The sequence below is a fragment of the Plenodomus lingam genome (assembly GCF_022343315.1).
Source record: "Plenodomus lingam strain CAN1 chromosome Unknown contig_6, whole genome shotgun sequence".
Lineage (NCBI taxonomy): Eukaryota > Fungi > Ascomycota > Dothideomycetes > Pleosporales > Leptosphaeriaceae > Plenodomus > Plenodomus lingam.
Genome location: NW_027093966.1, coordinates 1023030 through 1040687, shown reverse-complemented (window position 1 = coordinate 1040687; position 17658 = coordinate 1023030). Strand labels below are relative to the sequence as shown.

At 48.9% G+C, this 17658-nt stretch overlaps 7 protein-coding genes across 7 annotated transcripts; 4 read left to right on the top strand and 3 right to left on the bottom strand.

Annotated features, from left to right (window-relative positions):
• Window positions 1–26: 26 nt before the first annotated feature.
• On the top strand, window positions 27–5241 carry IAQ61_009574 (uncharacterized protein; the record flags this gene model as incomplete). Its single annotated transcript, XM_003837986.2, has 2 exons — window positions 27–382; window positions 437–5241. Exons 1-2 carry the CDS (start codon window positions 148–150, stop codon window positions 5239–5241), a joined length of 5040 nt encoding a protein of 1679 aa, XP_003838034.2. The 5' UTR covers window positions 27–147.
• Window positions 5242–6580: 1339 nt separating this feature from the next.
• On the top strand, window positions 6581–6853 carry IAQ61_009573 (uncharacterized protein; the record flags this gene model as incomplete). Its single annotated transcript, XM_066098441.1, has 1 exon — window positions 6581–6853. The coding sequence occupies one exon, from the start codon at window positions 6581–6583 to the stop codon at window positions 6851–6853; it is 273 nt and encodes a 90-aa protein (XP_065951600.1).
• Window positions 6854–8454: 1601 nt separating this feature from the next.
• IAQ61_009572 (uncharacterized protein) lies at window positions 8455–9679 on the bottom strand (the record flags this gene model as incomplete). Its single annotated transcript, XM_003837988.2, has 3 exons — window positions 8455–8817; window positions 8874–9354; window positions 9408–9679. 3 exons carry the CDS (start codon window positions 9677–9679, stop codon window positions 8455–8457), a joined length of 1116 nt encoding a protein of 371 aa, XP_003838036.2.
• A 338-nt stretch (window positions 9680–10017) lies between these two features.
• Window positions 10018–11052, top strand: IAQ61_009571 (uncharacterized protein). Its single transcript, XM_066098440.1, has 3 exons — window positions 10018–10474; window positions 10535–10865; window positions 10923–11052. The coding sequence occupies exons 1-2, from the start codon at window positions 10238–10240 to the stop codon at window positions 10679–10681; spliced, it is 384 nt and encodes a 127-aa protein (XP_065951599.1). The 5' UTR covers window positions 10018–10237; the 3' UTR covers window positions 10682–10865; window positions 10923–11052.
• Window positions 11053–11155: 103 nt separating this feature from the next.
• On the bottom strand, window positions 11156–11809 carry IAQ61_009570 (uncharacterized protein; the record flags this gene model as incomplete). The annotated part of the gene is made up of 1 exon (XM_003837989.1): window positions 11156–11809. The coding sequence occupies one exon, from the start codon at window positions 11807–11809 to the stop codon at window positions 11156–11158; it is 654 nt and encodes a 217-aa protein (XP_003838037.1).
• An 821-nt stretch (window positions 11810–12630) lies between these two features.
• Window positions 12631–12972, bottom strand: IAQ61_009569 (uncharacterized protein; the record flags this gene model as incomplete). The annotated part of the gene is made up of 1 exon (XM_003837990.2): window positions 12631–12972. The coding sequence occupies one exon, from the start codon at window positions 12970–12972 to the stop codon at window positions 12631–12633; it is 342 nt and encodes a 113-aa protein (XP_003838038.2).
• A 346-nt stretch (window positions 12973–13318) lies between these two features.
• Window positions 13319–17650, top strand: POB3 (FACT complex subunit; the record flags this gene model as incomplete). Its single annotated transcript, XM_066098439.1, has 10 exons — window positions 13319–13396; window positions 14318–14536; window positions 14595–14619; window positions 14981–15094; window positions 15370–15423; window positions 15540–15732; window positions 15801–16538; window positions 16589–17194; window positions 17248–17320; window positions 17375–17650. Coding segments are annotated over 10 exons (2376 nt in total), but the record flags the coding sequence as incomplete, so codon positions are not given.
• Between the last annotated feature and the right edge of the window lie 8 nt (window positions 17651–17658).

Here is a 17658-nt window from a genome sequence, read left to right as displayed (position 1 = left end):
CATGCACGCCACTCACTCAAGTTTCGCCTTCCCATCGATCATCCCTTTGGTTATACTGTTATATTCAATGTGAGATTTGGTTGAACAGAATGCCAGGCCAACCGACACAGTGCAATCGCCTCGACTGCACTGTGTGACTGTGTCATCATGGATACTTTCCGCTTTCGTCTGAACTGCATCGACCACTATCAAGCCACCCCAACAGACCTCGATCCACCACTCCGTCGCATTACCGGGCCAAACTCGCGCCTCTCTGCACCACAAGTCCCCGTGATACGTGCATTCGGCGCAACTGAGACGGGCCAGAAAGTATGTGCCCATATTCACGGAGCGTTGCCGTACTTGTTCCTCGAGTACAGCGGCAGCTTAGAGGAACATGTCGGTACGTGAACATGTGCTCTGCGTTTCGTAGCGTTTATATGCTGAACCAAATTAGTCGAAGCTTACATTGCAGCACTCCGAGCCTCTATTGACCATGCTCTCGCCGCCACCTACCGTCGCAATGCTTTTGACGGCAAATCAGTGTACGTTGGATATATATCACTGATAAAGGGCGTGCCTTTCTTTGGATACAATGTTGGATACAAGGTCTTCTTGAAGATATACATGCTCAATCCCATGCACATGACACGCTTTGCCGACTTGTTGCACCAGGGCGCTATTTTAAATCGAGTTTTTCAGCCATACGAGGCCCATCTACAATATCTGCTGCAATGGATGTGCGACTACAACTTGTACGGATGCGACTACATCAATTGCGCCAAGGTCCAGTTCCGAGGTCCGGTGCCAGATAGTGACGAGGTAGACACCAAGGTGCATAAGTGGCATGACGCTTCTATACCGGATACTTTCATCGCCGAGGACGATCAGTATCCTCGCCAGAGCCATTGCACGCTCGAAGTCGACATATGCGTTCAAGATATTCTCAATCGCCATGAGCTGCAGTACAGGCCGATTCACCACGACTTCCTCGAACGGTCGAGCCAGATGCCCCGAAACCCCGATGACAAGTACGTCCCATCAATGGCTAGTCTTTGGAGAGATGAAACTCGCCGAAGGAAGCTTCGCATGGGCCTCACCGACCCCTCTAGTAGTCCTTTCCCTCCAGAAGTCTTAGTGTCGATGACCACGGATCCCCGGAACACTGAAAAGGGCGGGTGGATCCATGAAGAGGAGTATAGCAAGCTTGTCCAAGAGCTAATCGAAGAGGAAAAACGACAAATGGGTGCTAGCGTACGACTCGACGATTTTCTGAAGCAACCTGAAGGTCTTGAGCGTATCAAGACCGCTGTGGAAGGTATTGAGGACTTGTACCCGGAGAACTTGGTCAGCCAAGAGCTTCTAGACCTGACCCAAGAACAACAAGCGGATCTCGAGGAAAATCGCAATGCACTCTTAGAAACTGTCTTATCTGGAATCGTTGCATCCCAAAATGGTGCTGTCAATGGAAGTGAAGGCTCTCAAAGCGAGGATGAGATAGACACAGATGCCAAGTCTGGCACGGCAGAACAGCAGTCGCTGGATCCTCTTACCGTTTCTTTGCTCGAAAGCTCCACTGAAAGAGCGACATTTGAGGATCCCATTGATGAAGGGATACACTTGGTAGATGCTAACGATAACGGCTTTTCGCCCGAAACAGTCACATCGAGCACCAGTCAAAAGAGGCGGCGCTATTCCACGGCTAGAGAGTTCAACAAACGGCAAAGAATCCATGTCGCAAGTCCGCAGATTTCTAGACGCATTTCTCATTGCAATAATATCAACGGAAAGTACAAGGAACCGGTCATGAAATCATCAGGAAACACTGAAGATCTTACCCCACGTGCTAGTCAGCTTTCGGAAAACAGACGCAAAGGATCTGGTTACTCGAACTCACAAGAAAATCTAAAGACGCCTGAATTGAAGCATCTTAACTTTCGAGCTTCGCAGCAAGTGCCAATAACGCCATGGACACATCACAAGACTCCACCTGAAGTGACAGATAGCAGCACGCCCAAAGCACGATCACAAGCTTCGATTTTAGCCAATCAGTTGGGTAATTCTTTCGATGATCAAGGCCCAACAGTGTATTTTGCAAATCTACCGCCTTCATTTGACATAGTGGACAGCACTATGATGCATGCCGGTGTACCTCCTGTGATATATCAGGACGCCTACTATAGTGATGAGACGGATGTTCCTGATCGAGCTCGTGAGTATGCAGGCCGCGAGTTCAAGCTGCAGAGTTCCACATTGCCATATCTGCCTCCCTTTGATCCCATTGGCATATCGGCTGCTAGTTTCGGAGAGCATCCGCCTGTTGTTGTTGACAGGACGAAAGAAAACGCCATATATCGATTAAGATCACACCGATGCAGCCTACGAAACTGGGCAATCGCCGAACCGCCTCCGTCCTTTCAAGAAGTAGAAGTGTGGATACGTGAAGAGGCCAAACAACGAGAGGCAGCTAGAACGAAGTCGAGAAACAGGAACATGCGCACACCGAAACCGCCCCGTAAGATCAAGATTGTAGAGAATGTTTCACAGATCGAAGGTCCTACGCAAAGGAATAAACATGGTTTCAAGTTCTCGCAGAAGAAGCAGTCGACTAGCGTCAAGCACGAGACCCAGTATATGAGCATCATGAGTCTAGAGGTGCATGTCAATTCACGTGGGTCCCTCGTGCCTGATCCTACTGAGGATGAAATTCAATGCATATTCTGGAGCGTGCAAGGTGAGGAGAATGCTACCACCGATCGTCCACGCGCTGGCATACTTTGCCTTTCGGAAGACAATGGCATTGTTAATCGTATCGCTAAACAAGTCCGTATGGAGGTAGAATTTGAAGAGGAAGAGCTTGAACTCATCAATCGGATTGTCGATATTGTCCGGCAATTTGACCCCGATATTTTAACAGGATACGAAGTACACAACGGTTCCTGGGGCTACCTGATTGAGCGCGCCAGGATGAAGTATGAGTATGATCTGTGCGACGAGATCAGCAGAATGAAGTCGCAGTCTCACGGACGGTTCGGCAAGGAGGCTGATCGATGGGGCTTCACGCATACTTCCACCATCCGAGTCACCGGTCGCCACATGATCAACATCTGGAGATCTATGCGTGGAGAGCTGAACCTACTGCAATATACCATGGAGAATGTAGTGTTTCATTTACTCCACAAACGTATTCCCCATTATCAGCATTCAGAACTTACCGCTTGGTACCGAAGCGATCGACCACGGGATCTTGCGAAGGTCCTTGATCACTTCATCTCTCGTGTTCAGCTCAATTTGGATATTCTAGAAGCAAACGAGATCGTACCACGCACTAGTGAGCAAGCCCGCCTTTTGGGAGTGGACTTCTTCTCGGTCATATCGCGAGGCTCACAGTACAAGGTGGAATCTACAATGTTTCGTATTGCAAAGCCGGAGAATTTCATCCTCGTCTCTCCAAGTCGGAAACAGGTCGGTCAGCAGAACGCCCTGGAATGTTTGCCCTTGGTCATGGAGCCGCAGAGTGCGTTTTACACTAGTCCATTGCTAGTACTCGACTTCCAATCGCTTTATCCGAGTGTAATGATAGCATACAATTTCTGCTATTCTACGTGCCTGGGACGCATCACAAGCTGGCGAGGCCGCAACAAGATGGGGTTCATGGACTTCAAGCGCGAGCCGCAGCTGCTCGAACTAGTCCAAGATCACATTAATATTGCGCCTAATGGAATGATGTATGTAAAACCTGAGATGCGCAAGTCCTTGCTTGCTAAGATGCTGGGAGAGCTGTTAGAAACTCGTGTCATGGTCAAGAGTGGGATGAAACAGGACAAGGACGACAAGGCTCTCCAACAACTTCTCAACAACAGGCAACTGGCACTAAAGCTACTTGCTAATGTCACATATGGCTATACATCAGCCTCCTTCTCTGGGCGCATGCCCTGCTCTGAAATCGCAGACAGCATTGTGCAAACCGGTCGCGAGACTCTGGAGAAGGCCATCGCTCTCATTCACGCGACGGAGAAGTGGGGCGCTGAAGTTGTGTATGGAGACACAGATTCGCTCTTCATCTACCTCAAAGGACGAACACGCGATCAAGCTTTCACTATTGGTGAAGAGATCTCTGCAGCCGTCTCTGCAGCGAATCCCCGCCCCATCAAACTCAAATTCGAGAAGGTGTACCACCCATGCGTGCTTCTGGCCAAGAAACGCTACGTCGGGTTCAAATATGAGCACAGGAACCAAAAGGAGCCCGAGTTCGACGCCAAAGGTATCGAAACAGTCCGACGAGACGGTACCCCTGCGGAGCAAAAGATTGAAGAACGAGCCCTCAAAATCCTCTTTCGTACAAGCGATCTCAGCCAGGTCAAACGCTACTTCCAGGAGCAATGTTCTAAAATCATGGAAGGTCGGATCAGCATCCAGGACTTCCTCTTTGCCAAAGAAGTGAAACTCGGCACTTATTCCGATAAAGGTCCACCTCCACCAGGCGCCCTTATAGCGGCAAAACGCATGCTCGCCGACCCTCGCACAGAGCCTCAATATGGTGAACGTGTACCCTACGTTGTGATCACCGGTGCACCTGGTGCAAGACTTATCGACCGCTGCGTAAGCCCAGAGACGCTGCTGCAGAACGACCACCTGGAACTCGACGCAGAGTATTATATCTCGAAAAACTTGATTCCACCACTCGAACGCATCTTCAACCTTGTAGGTGCAAACGTCCGCCAATGGTACGACGAAATGCCCAAAGTGCAACGGATCCGCAATATTGCCCTACCCTTAACATCTAGACTCGACAATGCCGCGGGAGCATCCACCTCTCTCAAGAAAACCCTGGAAAGCTACATGAAATCCTCTACCTGCCTCGTCTGTCGCGCTAAACTGCCACCCACACCGCCTCACCTCCCAGGAGTTGAGGCAGCAGCATTTGCTATGCTGCCGCTTTGCGAAAAATGCCTGATTCGGCCTGCGCGCTCACTGTTTGCGTTGAAGAGCCGTCTCCGGAAGAACGAGGTCCGGGTCAAGCAGGTGGAGATGGTGTGTCGAAGCTGTTCGAGCCTGGTGTGGGGCGATGAGATTAAGTGTGATAGCAAGGACTGTCCGGTATTTTACACGAGAATTCGAGAGCAGGCTAGGTTGAAGGGGTTAAAGGATGGTGTTGAGGGGGTTGTGAGGGTTTTGCAAGAGGATTTCGAGCGTGAATGTGAAGGTGGGGACATTGGAGAGAAGTCGAGGCAAGGGAATGATAGAGGCTTAGAGTGGTGAGCTTTGAAGATGGATGTTGCGGTTCGCTTAAGCGATCAGAATTGAAATGTTATTGATTTATGACAAAGGCATCATGAGGTTTTTAGCATTGCCTTTTATGTGCACACTACAGCTAGGGTAGTATATATACAGGATGAGCGCTTTGAAGACCAGCAGCCATAACAGAACGCTCCATACTTTTAACACTCGGAAAAAATCCTGTAGCGTGGGACAAATCATCTACGAAAAACCCTACCGGTATCCCAAGAAAAAAGTTGCCACATGCACAACAACCTCTCCTGCACTCCCATCTCAACACCCAAATACCATCTCCTCCATACCTCCTACACTCTCCCTAAACACTACATCATCAATACACCCCAACATACCCCTAAACGCATCACACCTCGCACATTGCGTTTCCCCTACATCACTCTCCCAATCCCCCTTCGCATCCCTCAAACACTCCACGTGGAGACAGTGCGCCGCGCCCTTCGCGCCACTATGGACTTTCCAGGCTTTGGGTTTTGAACACACGATTCGCGATTGGAACAGGGGTTGTGCGCAGACGCGGCATGTGATTAGGGGAGTGGTTGCGCTGGTCGTGGCCGGGGGGTTACGGACGGGAGTGAGGGGTATGGGGAGGATAGCTTGTGATTGAGGTGCAGCGGTGAGTTGGGTTGGTGTATGCTTGGTGCTCGGAGTAGAGGAGGGTTTAGTGTCGCGCTCGGCTTTCGTGGGGGATGTGTTGTGTGAGTTGGTGGATGTTGAGCCTGTTTGTGTCTAGTTGAGTTGTTAGCGGTGTGTTCTTTTTGGATTTGATGTGGGGTTGGAAAATACAGGCTCGGCCACTACTGGTCTCATCTCTGTTAATGACCGTGTAGTGTGCTCGGTACCGGTAGGATATCCGTTCATCGTTTTTAGGTGGTCTTTCGTTCCACAACAAGTGGACAACACAACATCCACATTCATACTTATTTCAGATAATTTCGTTCCACCTAAATACAGATCCACTGTCGTTGACCCGTCAGAGGCTGATTTCGCGGGTGATGCTGGTGGGACCGCTTTTTCGCGGTTTTCTAATCCGGTCACCACGTGAGATTCCAGAGAACCATCTATCGCGAATATGACTTTTCCTGTGTTCGTATACAACTTTTCTTTCGTATCGGCATCTCTGTTCTTGTCCTGTACGCTTGACGATAAGTCTGCATCTATGTTGTTATCGTGATGCAGACACGTATCCACAGGCGCCGGTAATGCGCTCTGCGTAGACAAACTGTCTGATACAGCCCCAGTATACCGCAGCATAGCCTTCATATTCTTCACTCTTTCTCGTGCTGCAAGCGCCCTCGCCGGTGGCATGGCCTCGTATTCCGAGTCGTGGCTGCTGCATGGCTTCTTACCACCATTGTCTTGCGGGACACTAAGGTCAGATAGTTCCACGTCGTCGTTCTTTCGGGAAGAGCAGGCCTCTGAGAATCTGGAGAACAGACTTGAAGAACTTGATTGTCGGTCTGCTGTTTGTGATTGTGATGATGCATGGTTGGACTGGGAGGAGTGTATTGGGATTGACCAGCGCTTGAGCATCTCCATGATTGCTATGTGTAAGCGTGAGGGCTTTGCTGCGGAATGAGTATGATTGTAAAGATGAGGTATAAAGGATAGATACAGGGGAAAGTGACATTATATTCAAAAGATAAGATATTAGTCTTGCGGAAGTTTGGTTCCCCATGTGCAATATTTTGGTTCTGGAAAGAATGGTACAAAATATGCAGGGTCGCCTAAGAATTTCTTGTATTCTATGACTGTGTTAGAATATTGTCCGTCTTCCTACAGGGTGTTCGGATTTATCCTTGGGGCAAGTGACTATTGTGCGGTCTAAGCTTACCGTTATGAGTAGGCTTTGCTTTGGAATCGTCGTACCATGGTACCATAGGACCATTTGACGTCTTGAACACATATCCTCAATTTTCGCTCAACTTCGTTGAGAGTAAAGGGTTGATACAATATTATATTGTAGTACTTGAAAGAGCTTGGCTCTATCTGCAGTTGCGTGATGTTGCATTATGAGAATTCAGGTCTTCGTGGGTGTACGGTTAGTCGCTTTCTCAACGTTCCTGCGCTCGATTGACCACACGAGATAGCTATCGTGCAAATTTTCGAGTCCATTATCTTACTTGAACTTGTCAAATTGGTAATAAGGAATGTGGAGATCGGTTCTAACATGCCACATGCTTCAACAATGGTTGGAAGTAAAGTCAGCCACACAAGATTGCCAGCGAACTGAAAATGACGTCTTTTTCACCTGGACCATATACTATAGGCATGAATGGGAAGCATCAATCATGAGTCAAGCATGTACAGTGTATATAGTCAATAGATCTGTGGGAGCCCTGGTCCAAGATTGTATTCCTAGCATTGACAGCCGAAGTTGCATGAATGGGGTATGTGAGTTGTAAGTGAAATACGAGAAACAGCACGAACAATTTGAATATATCATGAAATAGCGAGTCAATTCGTATGATCTGATGCAAGATGTCACGGTGGGGGTGTATTGCCAGTGAAAGAAGTAATATCCCCCACTACGTAGCGAGAACCACTCCGTGACGAGAATAATTACGGGTACTTGGACTAGTAAGCAGGAAATGCCCTTTCTAGGTTTCGGTACCTGTATGATAGTTCGTGAGTGAAATGCGACAGGTCTTCCTTACCCTCTCAACCGTCGTTACTCGAAAATTACCGACATTGTCGTTGCCTCCGCGCCTGATTTGAGGAGAGCCTTATCCTACAGCAAGGCAGAACACCTCTCCTCCAGCTCTATTAGTTACCTATCTTGTATTACTTCTAGTAGTTATAATATTGTAGTATCAACCTTTCCAGCCTTACTGCCACAATCGTAAGCCAATCTCAGCCCTGTGGCGGCGATACGAGGATGATTCATACATCGTCGCTACCCCTGTCGGTACCTTCTCGTTAAGCGAGCGATTCTGGCCATTCCAAAACATCACTAGCACGTTTCACGTAATACAAGCCTGTAATCTAAGCCACATCGAATCTGAGCTAAGGCTGTGGCTGAGAGCTATGCCCAAATAGTCGAAGGTGAGCCAAGTGAGTCAGAATCGTCCGAAGTTTCCCCATGACCGCCTTCGCAAGTCATTGAGCCCCGCTAATTACCCACCATTAAGCAAAGACACACTAGCGAACAGATCATGACTACCCCAAACTCCTAGTTATCTATTCTGATAGGCTCTTGGTTGATGACCTATCCTCGTAATCACTATCACGAAACGCGATGCGCTTTGCTGCACTCTCCTCTTCCTTAACGTAGTTTGCTTCATCACAGTCCCGAATGTTTTCAGAGGGTGTTGTTGATCGTTTCCGCTTTTTGACCTCCTTGGGCAAGGTATCCTTACGCAGTGCTCGCTGTACTTTGCTCTCTGCCCTCTCAACATACCGGCAGAGCTGTGTCCCAGATATCCAAATTTCTGCATCTTCGTCTCCTAACTGCTCCCGTGCAAGCTCTTTGCAAGTGAAGTCGCTTAGGCGGAGCCGTAGGCCACGGTGTTCGACAGGATTTCCTCCGTCGTCACGGAAAGCCTAATAGGAAGGTTAGCACTTTAAGCTTGGGTCAGCAATACGAAAATTAAACCTACCTCGCCCGAGACTACTTCTTCAGCGCGTAATTCAGGTCCGTCAACAGTATCGAAAAGTTGGGGCCGCCAAACAGATAACGTTGCTTTACGCGACTCATTGCTGTACGCAATGTCTAGGCCAATAACAACCCGTACGTTGGCATCCGAATCTAAAAGATAGTTATCAGCTAACCGGCGTAGGCGCGCCTTCTTCTGCGAGTATGCGACTTCAATGATGACGCCCGGATATTGTGCGTCGTCATGCCAGAACGACGCGTCGGGTTCGTACTTGGATTTGCTAGATGAATCGATTGGGGCGAAACGTATTTCAGTCGATCCAGCTGGCTGTATTTTCTGCGCGAATCGAGCCTTCTTATCTGAACCGTCACATAATGCTCTGAGCTGACTCTGAATGCCATCCTCCACGCCTTTAAGGAAGAGCTCATGGACCGCAGTAGGCATGCGAATGGCTAGTTTATACTGGTCTTCGTCGTAGTCATAACTACCAATAACCTCTGTTAGCTGTGGTCCTCGCGGTCTCTGAGGTCCACTAACCGTATCTTATCTCTCACGTGTCCCGAAAGCACGTTGTCCTGCAGGAGCGTCCTCTCTATCTGCTCGTACTCTCCCTGTACAAGCTGGAATTCTTTTAACGGCTCTCCAGCCGTGGCCCTTCCTGCTTGGATCTGTCTGAACAGCGCGATAATGCGAGGTGCCTCCGTGTATAGCTTCTCGACTGTCAGCGGAGGCGTCAAAGGCTGGCCTTTGAAAATAGAGGGTGGCGTAACGTGTCGATGCCGCGTTAAATCATCTCGCGATGTCGACATAGCTGTATGCTGTGCAGCATCGTGGAGTTTGTTCGATGGCTGTCGCTCTCGCGCAACATGCGATCGTCCGAAAGCTGGGTGCTTTGGTTGACTCAGCAACAGCGCCACACACGCGCAAAGCCAATAACCTGACTGTGGCTCAGGCGCTAAACCGCCGCTACTGCCCTTAGGGCTAGCAGAGTTGATTATTTCGCCCTCCCAACTCTCCGCTTGCTCACTCATTGCATTCCAGTGATGTAATTTGTCGGCGAGCTGACTGTCACATGCTTAGAAGGGCGTGAGCTCGTCCTGGTCCTGCCTGTACCTCGCCCTAGCGTTTTAGCAATGATTTCAGCCAGCTGCCGACGAAGTTGTGGACAGTCCGACGCGCCCAGGGCCTGAGACAGGTTTGCGAGCGTCGCCTTTCATTGGATTGCATATGACGGCAACATGGTCGCTCCGAAGTACTGCATGATGTTACACAAACACCCCCGCGGTGAGGAGGTAGCGACCTCTCGCGCTGCCCTGACTGCTGTCCTGTGCACCAACTGACACAACAAACCTGAGGACGAGCTCAAGATGTATTACGACGATGAGTGTGAGACATGCGATCGCAAGTTTGGTAGCTCACGAGCTGCTATTCAGCACATGAACGCACTTGATCACTGGGCCCAACGATACGAATGCGACACATGCGATCGAGAGTTTTTCAGCCAACGCTCGGCAGATCAGCACATGGACGCTCTAGATCACTTCAAGCGACATTATTGCAACCATTGTAGCAGAAATTTTCAAAGTGAGAATGCTTTGAGAATGGTATGTTCTTAATTAACCGAGCTTACTCTCTTGTGACCGGGTGTTACTGACTATCGTAAGCACCTCAACTCGAGCATTCACCGCGGCAGGAATGTTGCGTGCCCCTTCTGTAAAGCAGCTTTCACCTTAGCTAGTAGTCTTTCGCATCACCTAGAGACTAGCTTATATCCGCAAGCTAAGAACATTAATTACCGCACGATTTACTAGGCTGTTAGTTAGCAAGACCCTAGTAGCTTTTTAATAAAGAAGCTGCTTACCTACCCTAACTCTAACAAATAGAATATTGCAATAAAGGTAACTTAGAATAGCTCTAGTTACAAGTACTACATCTGCCACTAAAAGTATAGCATTGTCTAAGCACTAAACTAATATCTAAGTTTATTAGTCCACAGTAAGAAGCTATATTACTACCTAAACCGCAGCTTTAATAGCTAATTCGTAAGCTTAGCGGGGCTTTTTAATCACCTTAAAAGTAAAAGCTGCAAATTTGTGCAATTCAAGAACATTCAGAAGCATGTCCATAATCTCATCACGGGACAACAGAAGCTACTAAGCTTCGCGTAAGAGCACTGTAGCATCTCTAAGACAGATTGACGTTCGGATCATAGTGCGTGCGTCAGAAGGCATTGCTTCATCAACGTTATCTAAATAGCACCCCAATATCACACTTCTACTTCTCCGTTACCACATTTGCGCAACCGGGGCTCTCCAACCTTCCAGTGCGATCTCATCCTCCGCATAAGCCACTATAGATGATGGTGTCTCTAGCCTTTTCCTCGTTCGCGCTGCCTTGGCCTGTGGCTCTGAAGCACCTGCTTCATCCTCACCTTCTGCAACCAATGTATCGCTAATCTGCGCAGTTTTGGCCCTTGGGGCTGCCGCTGACGCAGTATTCTTCCGTTTACGACCCCGCGTGGTCTTGCCTATAGTAGCTCCCTCTGCGTCTCGTGTAGCATTCGCAATATTTTTAGCAGCCTTTGTAGCCATCTTCTCCGCTGCCTTAGCGTCCATCACAGCGCGTTTCGCTCGCTCGTCCTCGAGGTCCTCATAGGTCACCACTCTTGCTGTCCCTATTACCTTCTGGTCGGCTGCTCGGCGAGCTTTTCCTTCGTCGTTGATCTTAGCTAAGAATTGATTTCGATTGTAAAGGAGTGCAATTTTGGCAAGGTATGTCTGAGCGGCATTTGCCACCTTCTGCTGGAGCCTCGCTTTGTGCTGGCTGCTCGCTTCATCATTAGGAACCTGTTCAATCCTATCAAGTAGCGACATCAAGGTCTCTCCTGATACTGGCGTTGCGGGTGTAGGCAATGCTTCGTAGTCCGGACGAGAAACCATCCTTGGCTCATCAGCGGTCGAGATACTTAGATCGATGGAGGGCTTAGGGATCTCTGCAAGAACTCTATCAGGATTGAAGGGAAATAACCCGCTTCCTCTCTAGGCTCCAAGGATGTTCCTTTTTGTAAACGCCTTTTCCCTAGCTAGGCTATATAGGTAAGTGTAACAATAAGGCAGAATTGCTCGCCTATTGTTCCATGCCAAGTCAGCCCTAACAAAGGCCTAACTTACTAATATATATAAAGAGTAGCTTGCCTATATTAGAATAGATATATTCTTCTTATCCTTTTATACTAGACCTATAGGTGTAGGAATCTTACACAACCCTGACAGCTGAGTGACTTCAACTCTTAAATGCTGATTCTCTTGTGATAGTACTAGTATATCATGGCCCCGAATTTGAGAGGCTCGTTAAAAGTCATCGTTGAACAGGGGTAATAACGTTAGAGCAACTCCAGAGGCCATGACGAAATGATCGACAACGCCATTAACGAGATGGTATTTTTCTGTTCACACACCGGCAACAGGTACAGAAATGGTAGAATATGCTAATACACTAGCTACAACTTTATTTACTTGCGTAGGAGAGTCTTTGGACGATTAATTAGTGTTGTTATCTCGTTACGGAGTGGTTCTCGTCACGTAGTAGGGGATATTACTCATCGATTATGTAGTTGCCCCTGTGAAAGAAACTTGGAGTGAATCGGGAAACGCCTTGAAAACCAAGATACTCAATGAAAACATCATTCTAACAACACAAGAGATTCAGCTCCTGGAATTCAGCACGCGCCGCGCGTTGTAAAAAGGTGCTGACATGTCAGCTAGTCAAAATCCAAAAGACTTGTCAGATCATCATCATCAATGTGAACGTCATCGACTGCCATTCGAATGCCTAAACCAACAGGTTCATTTGGGTATAGCTCGGAGTATTTGGGGAGAGGAGTCCCGCCGGTAAGCCATTCAGTAGGATTGCTGTAATGCACATGTTGTTCACATGCATCAGCCTCAAGGTCACCCTCTGGCTCCTGGTTCCGTGTAAGGAAGAATGTGAGACAGCAAATACAGCCGAGGAATAAAGCGAGGAAGAAGAGATAAAGAATGTCTATGGTATGGGTGCGGGATACCACAGGTGTCTGTGTCTGTCCGGTGAGGGGTAGAGACATGATCGCAGATACGTCGCTTGATCTCTGAAGTTGACTAGCCTGAATGGCTTATTTTTGCACGTTTCTTCGGAGAACAGGCCTTTGTTGGATAGTCCGAGCTGGAATGATCTCTATGAGGGAAATTATTTCAGTGAGATGTATATTTGGGGATACTATGTTCACAATGTTCTATGTGAAATACTGTGTATGAACAGTGTATTACTTGTCGCACAGTAGGACGCGATCCACTCATACAATGTATTGTACCTACTATTCAGACATTGTGATGAGTACTGAATGTCCCAAAGACTGTCCGAGTAACTTTGCTTGCTACTAAGGGCGCTATCCCCATTGCTAATTTCGACAGGACTACCATACTTACAACACCACCCGTGCATTTGCCGGCTTCAACTACCGGGGGACTCAATCCAGCCCAGCTCGCCGTGTAAGCGTACATGTATGAGATCGTTATCACATTGATGAGACGAATATGAACCTTGTCCCCAGCATGGTAGCGTACAAGGTCGACGGGTATGTCCCGTGCAAGATTATTCATATCACGGCTGGGCACGTATACCAGGCTGAATTCAGAGTCTTTCGGACCGCTGTTACGATGTCGAAATCAAAGTAGCAGGCCAAGAAATGCGCATTCTTTCTAGTACCAAGTTCACATCGGATACTGACACGCGCTCACAATGGAAGATCTGTTAGGCTGGCAGATGGGGTGGGAAGTCAGTAGGGTCACCCCACGTTCTGGGTTGTAGATCAACGGTCGTTTCAGTCATTACGCCTCCGAAAATCATTTAACAGATATGGCTAGTTCCTCAATGGGAATGGCGCAGGATGGCGTCTAATGCAATGTGGTGTGAACGAGAAACGTCACATGCAGTGCTGTCTGATGTTCGGCCAGGGTTGAAGCATTGATATATATAGATGTGTAGCTTCGATCCTGAGTGCGTGGGCTCACTCTTACCTCGATCGAGGTGAGGTAGATTGTGGCGCCTCATACTGAGTTGTACTGTGAGTCAAGGGGAGACTGACTAGGGATTAGGAGCGACAGAGAAGTCCACTTTTGCTCCGGAAAGCACGGAATGTGCTGTGGTAGATGTTGAGTGTCTGTAGGGACTACCGGTACCGTATAGTCGAAACTCTCTTTGCCATGCTACTAGGGTCCAATTCACTGTTCATGGTACAATGCTATTATCCGACATGTCTCATTCTGGACTCTGGTTCGCGGGGGTAGACAGATCACAAGCCATGGACTCGGAATCGAGCTTCCATTAGTGCCCGTGGAATAATGCACTTGGCGCGCTTGGTCGCGGGCGCTATACATGCTACGATCCCCTGTCCATGACATGACATGCAGGAGGCCTCGGCAGGTGAGAAATATACTTTCAAGCAAAACATACTCGTTTTGGCAAAGGCGCGATTGCGAGTTATCACTGGCCAGGGTGAGATGAGGCTTTGTCTCGCCCCTTGGCGGGTGAATGAGATGGTCGCATTGTTATCGTCACAAAGCAGGCTGGATGAACTGGTTGAATCGGTCCGCCAAATGGCGTTCCTGCGCACAACGCACGTTGCGACTGTGCATTGACTTACTACTGTGTATGTACATACTCTAACTGCTCTAATCTGGGATCCAGATACGACTGAATCTTGATTTGCCCGGTGAGTCTTGCCATTTCAAGACGGCATCGCATCGGTGCGTCTGCGGTGCCTTCGGCCTTATTTCATGCATATCTGTGAGGCTGGAAATGTGCAGTAGCTAGGCCCCCAGGGGAGGCCATGTCGCCCCCTACTGTACGGTTGACCGATTTAAGATAGCCGCATTTATCATACCATGGTATGTACCTACCATAGTACAGTTTGACCAGCTTCATAGTCCTCTCTAGCATTGGCGTTGAAACAGAGTGCAAACCAGGAGCTGGGCCTGCATGATACACGTGGGTGCTGGTCGAGCCAGGAGGCTATGTCGCTTGTTGGATGTGCCTGTCACTGCATGACATGATAAGCTCAACTCTGCAACGAGGCATCAAAAGGAAGATCCGTGCTGAGATTGTGGAACAAAGTACTGTCGATGGAGAGTCGCCATGGTATCTCGATAGTGACTTCAGCGTACTTGGTGCCATGCTCGCCCTACTAGGTATTTAGAGGTGCGTGGGCTCGGTGATACTCCAAATAGAGGTCCGTTGTTTGGGACTCTTCTAGCGTCACGTCAATACGAGTACATACCACCCAACATACAGTAGGAGGTGTAGTAGGTAATCATAGTCAAATTCATATTATATTACCGCGCATAGACATGACGACACAACACCAGGGTGAGAGGTAACTAGGGCCGCGAGAAAGGGTCTTGCAGAGTCGGGCGAGGGTGAAGGAATTTATAGCACCACAGTAAGCTGTACCGGTACCTAACAGGCGATGAGCAGGCATATGGAGACGTGCCCGTACTTCTGGGGACAATCTCCAAAGGTGTGGAGTGGGCTCTGGGGCAAGGGGATACCTAGAGAGAAGTGAATGACTAGAAGTCGTAAAATGGTGCTCCTAAGGCTACCCTATGGTAGTACTTGGACCCTGAAAGACTGCAGGTGAAGGTGACGCGCTGTCACGTGAACATGGCGCTAAAGAACTTGCCCCGACGCGTTTGCCAAGTGAGAGCTTGTTAGCGAGAACGACGACGACGACAACGAAGACGGCAACAAAACGTCGCTTGCTATCTCCATCGCCCATCACCGCTCTCAGTAAATTGCATTCCAAAGTTTTGCTTGTCGTGGAGTGGTTGTAATTATGTGAGCAGAATTTGCGCGCCAAGAGGGATGGCTTTTGGTGACGAGTTGAAGGCTGACTAGGAGCAGGGAAGCTTTCAACGACATCTATCTAAATCTGTCGCGTAAGCCTGGCGCAACACGCTTCTCCGACTCTGGATTTGGCTGGAAGCCCGCTGCCGGGGGTGAGACGTACACATGCGATCAGTCACAGATCATACAGGCACAATGGAGTCGCGCTGCACGTGGCTATGAAGTTAAGATTCTTTCACGGAACGACGGTGTCATCCAGCTCGATGGATTCAAGCAGGATGACTTTGAGCGTGTCTCCAAGGTCTTCAAGACCTGGTATGGCATCAATCTGGACAATCGTGAACATGCCTTGCGCGGCTGGAACTGGGGAAAGGCCGATTTTGGAAAGGCTGAACTAACCTTCAATGTGGCAAACCGCCCGGCCTTTGAGGTGCCTTACACCGAAGTTTCCAACACAAACTTGGCGGGAAAGAACGAAGTGGCCGTTGATTTCTCACTACCACCCGATGGCGACGCTGGGGCCAATGGCGCCCTTGGAGGAGCGAGATTCAGAGGGAAAAAGTCTGCAGGCGCTCGCGACCAACTAGTCGAGATGCGTTTCTACATACCCGGTGTAGCCTCCAAGAAAGAGAAAAATGAGGATGGCGAAGACGCTTCTGGCGGTGAAGAGGGCGAGGAGACAAACGCCGCTAGCCTCTTCTACGAGACACTGATGGACAAGGCTGAGATCGGGGAGGTTGCTGGAGACACATATGCTACCTTCTTGGATATCCTTCATCTCACGCCCAGGTACGGTGAATATGCGCGAGTGCGGTTTGCCAATGCTAATGGATGCTCAGAGGTCGGTTCGACATCGATATGTACGAGAGCTCGTTTCGCCTGCGAGGCAAGACGTACGACTACAAGATTCAGTTCGATTCGGTCAAGAAATTCATGGTCTTGCCCAAACCCGACGACATGCACACTCTTATTACCATTGGTCTGGACCCTCCTCTGAGACAAGGCCAGACACGTTACCCATTTCTGGTTATGCAATTCAAGCGTGACGAGGAAGTAAATCTTGATCTAAACATGAAGGAGGACCTCTTAGAATCCAAGTATAAGGACAAATTACAGTCACATTACGAAGCGCCCATCGCTGTCGTAGTCTCGGACATCTTTCGAGGACTGAGCGGTAAACGCATCACTAGACCATCTCGGGACTTCATAAGCCACCATGAGCAATCGGGTGTCAAGTGTTCAATCAAGGCTAATGAGGGCCACCTCTTTTGTCTCGACAAGGCCTTCATGTTCATACCCAAACCAGCGACCTACATTAGCATGGACAACATCGCGTCTGTAACCATGTCTCGTGTTGGCGGAGCCATGGCAGCAAGCCGCACCTTTGACATTACCTTTACCATGAAGGGAGGTATGGCAGAACACCAGTTTTCAAACATCAATCGGTTAGTCTCACTATTTCTTCCTTGATATCAAGCTTGACTAAATACATGTCTAGGGAGGAACAACAGCCGCTCGAGAACTTCTTTCGGGCCAAAGGTATCAAGACGAAGAATGAAATGGCGGATGATGTACGAAAGCCCCTCTCTACGATGAAATGCATAGACTAACCATGCACCTTGTAGTCTGGAGCAATTCTTGCAGCCGCCTTGCAGGACGAGGATCTTGCCTCTAGTGACGACGGCGCTCCAGCAAATCGCGGTAGTGCCGACGAGGACGATGAGAGCGTCGACGAAGACTTCCAAGCAGATTCAGAATCAGAAGTGGGCGAGGAATTTGATTCCGATCACCAGAGCAGTGGTTCGGATAGTGATGAGGAAATGGGGGGCGCAGACAGTGATGCGGGAGAATCTGCAGCTATGCCAGAACGGCCGAAGAAGAAACAGAAGGTATCGAAATAATGCAGCGG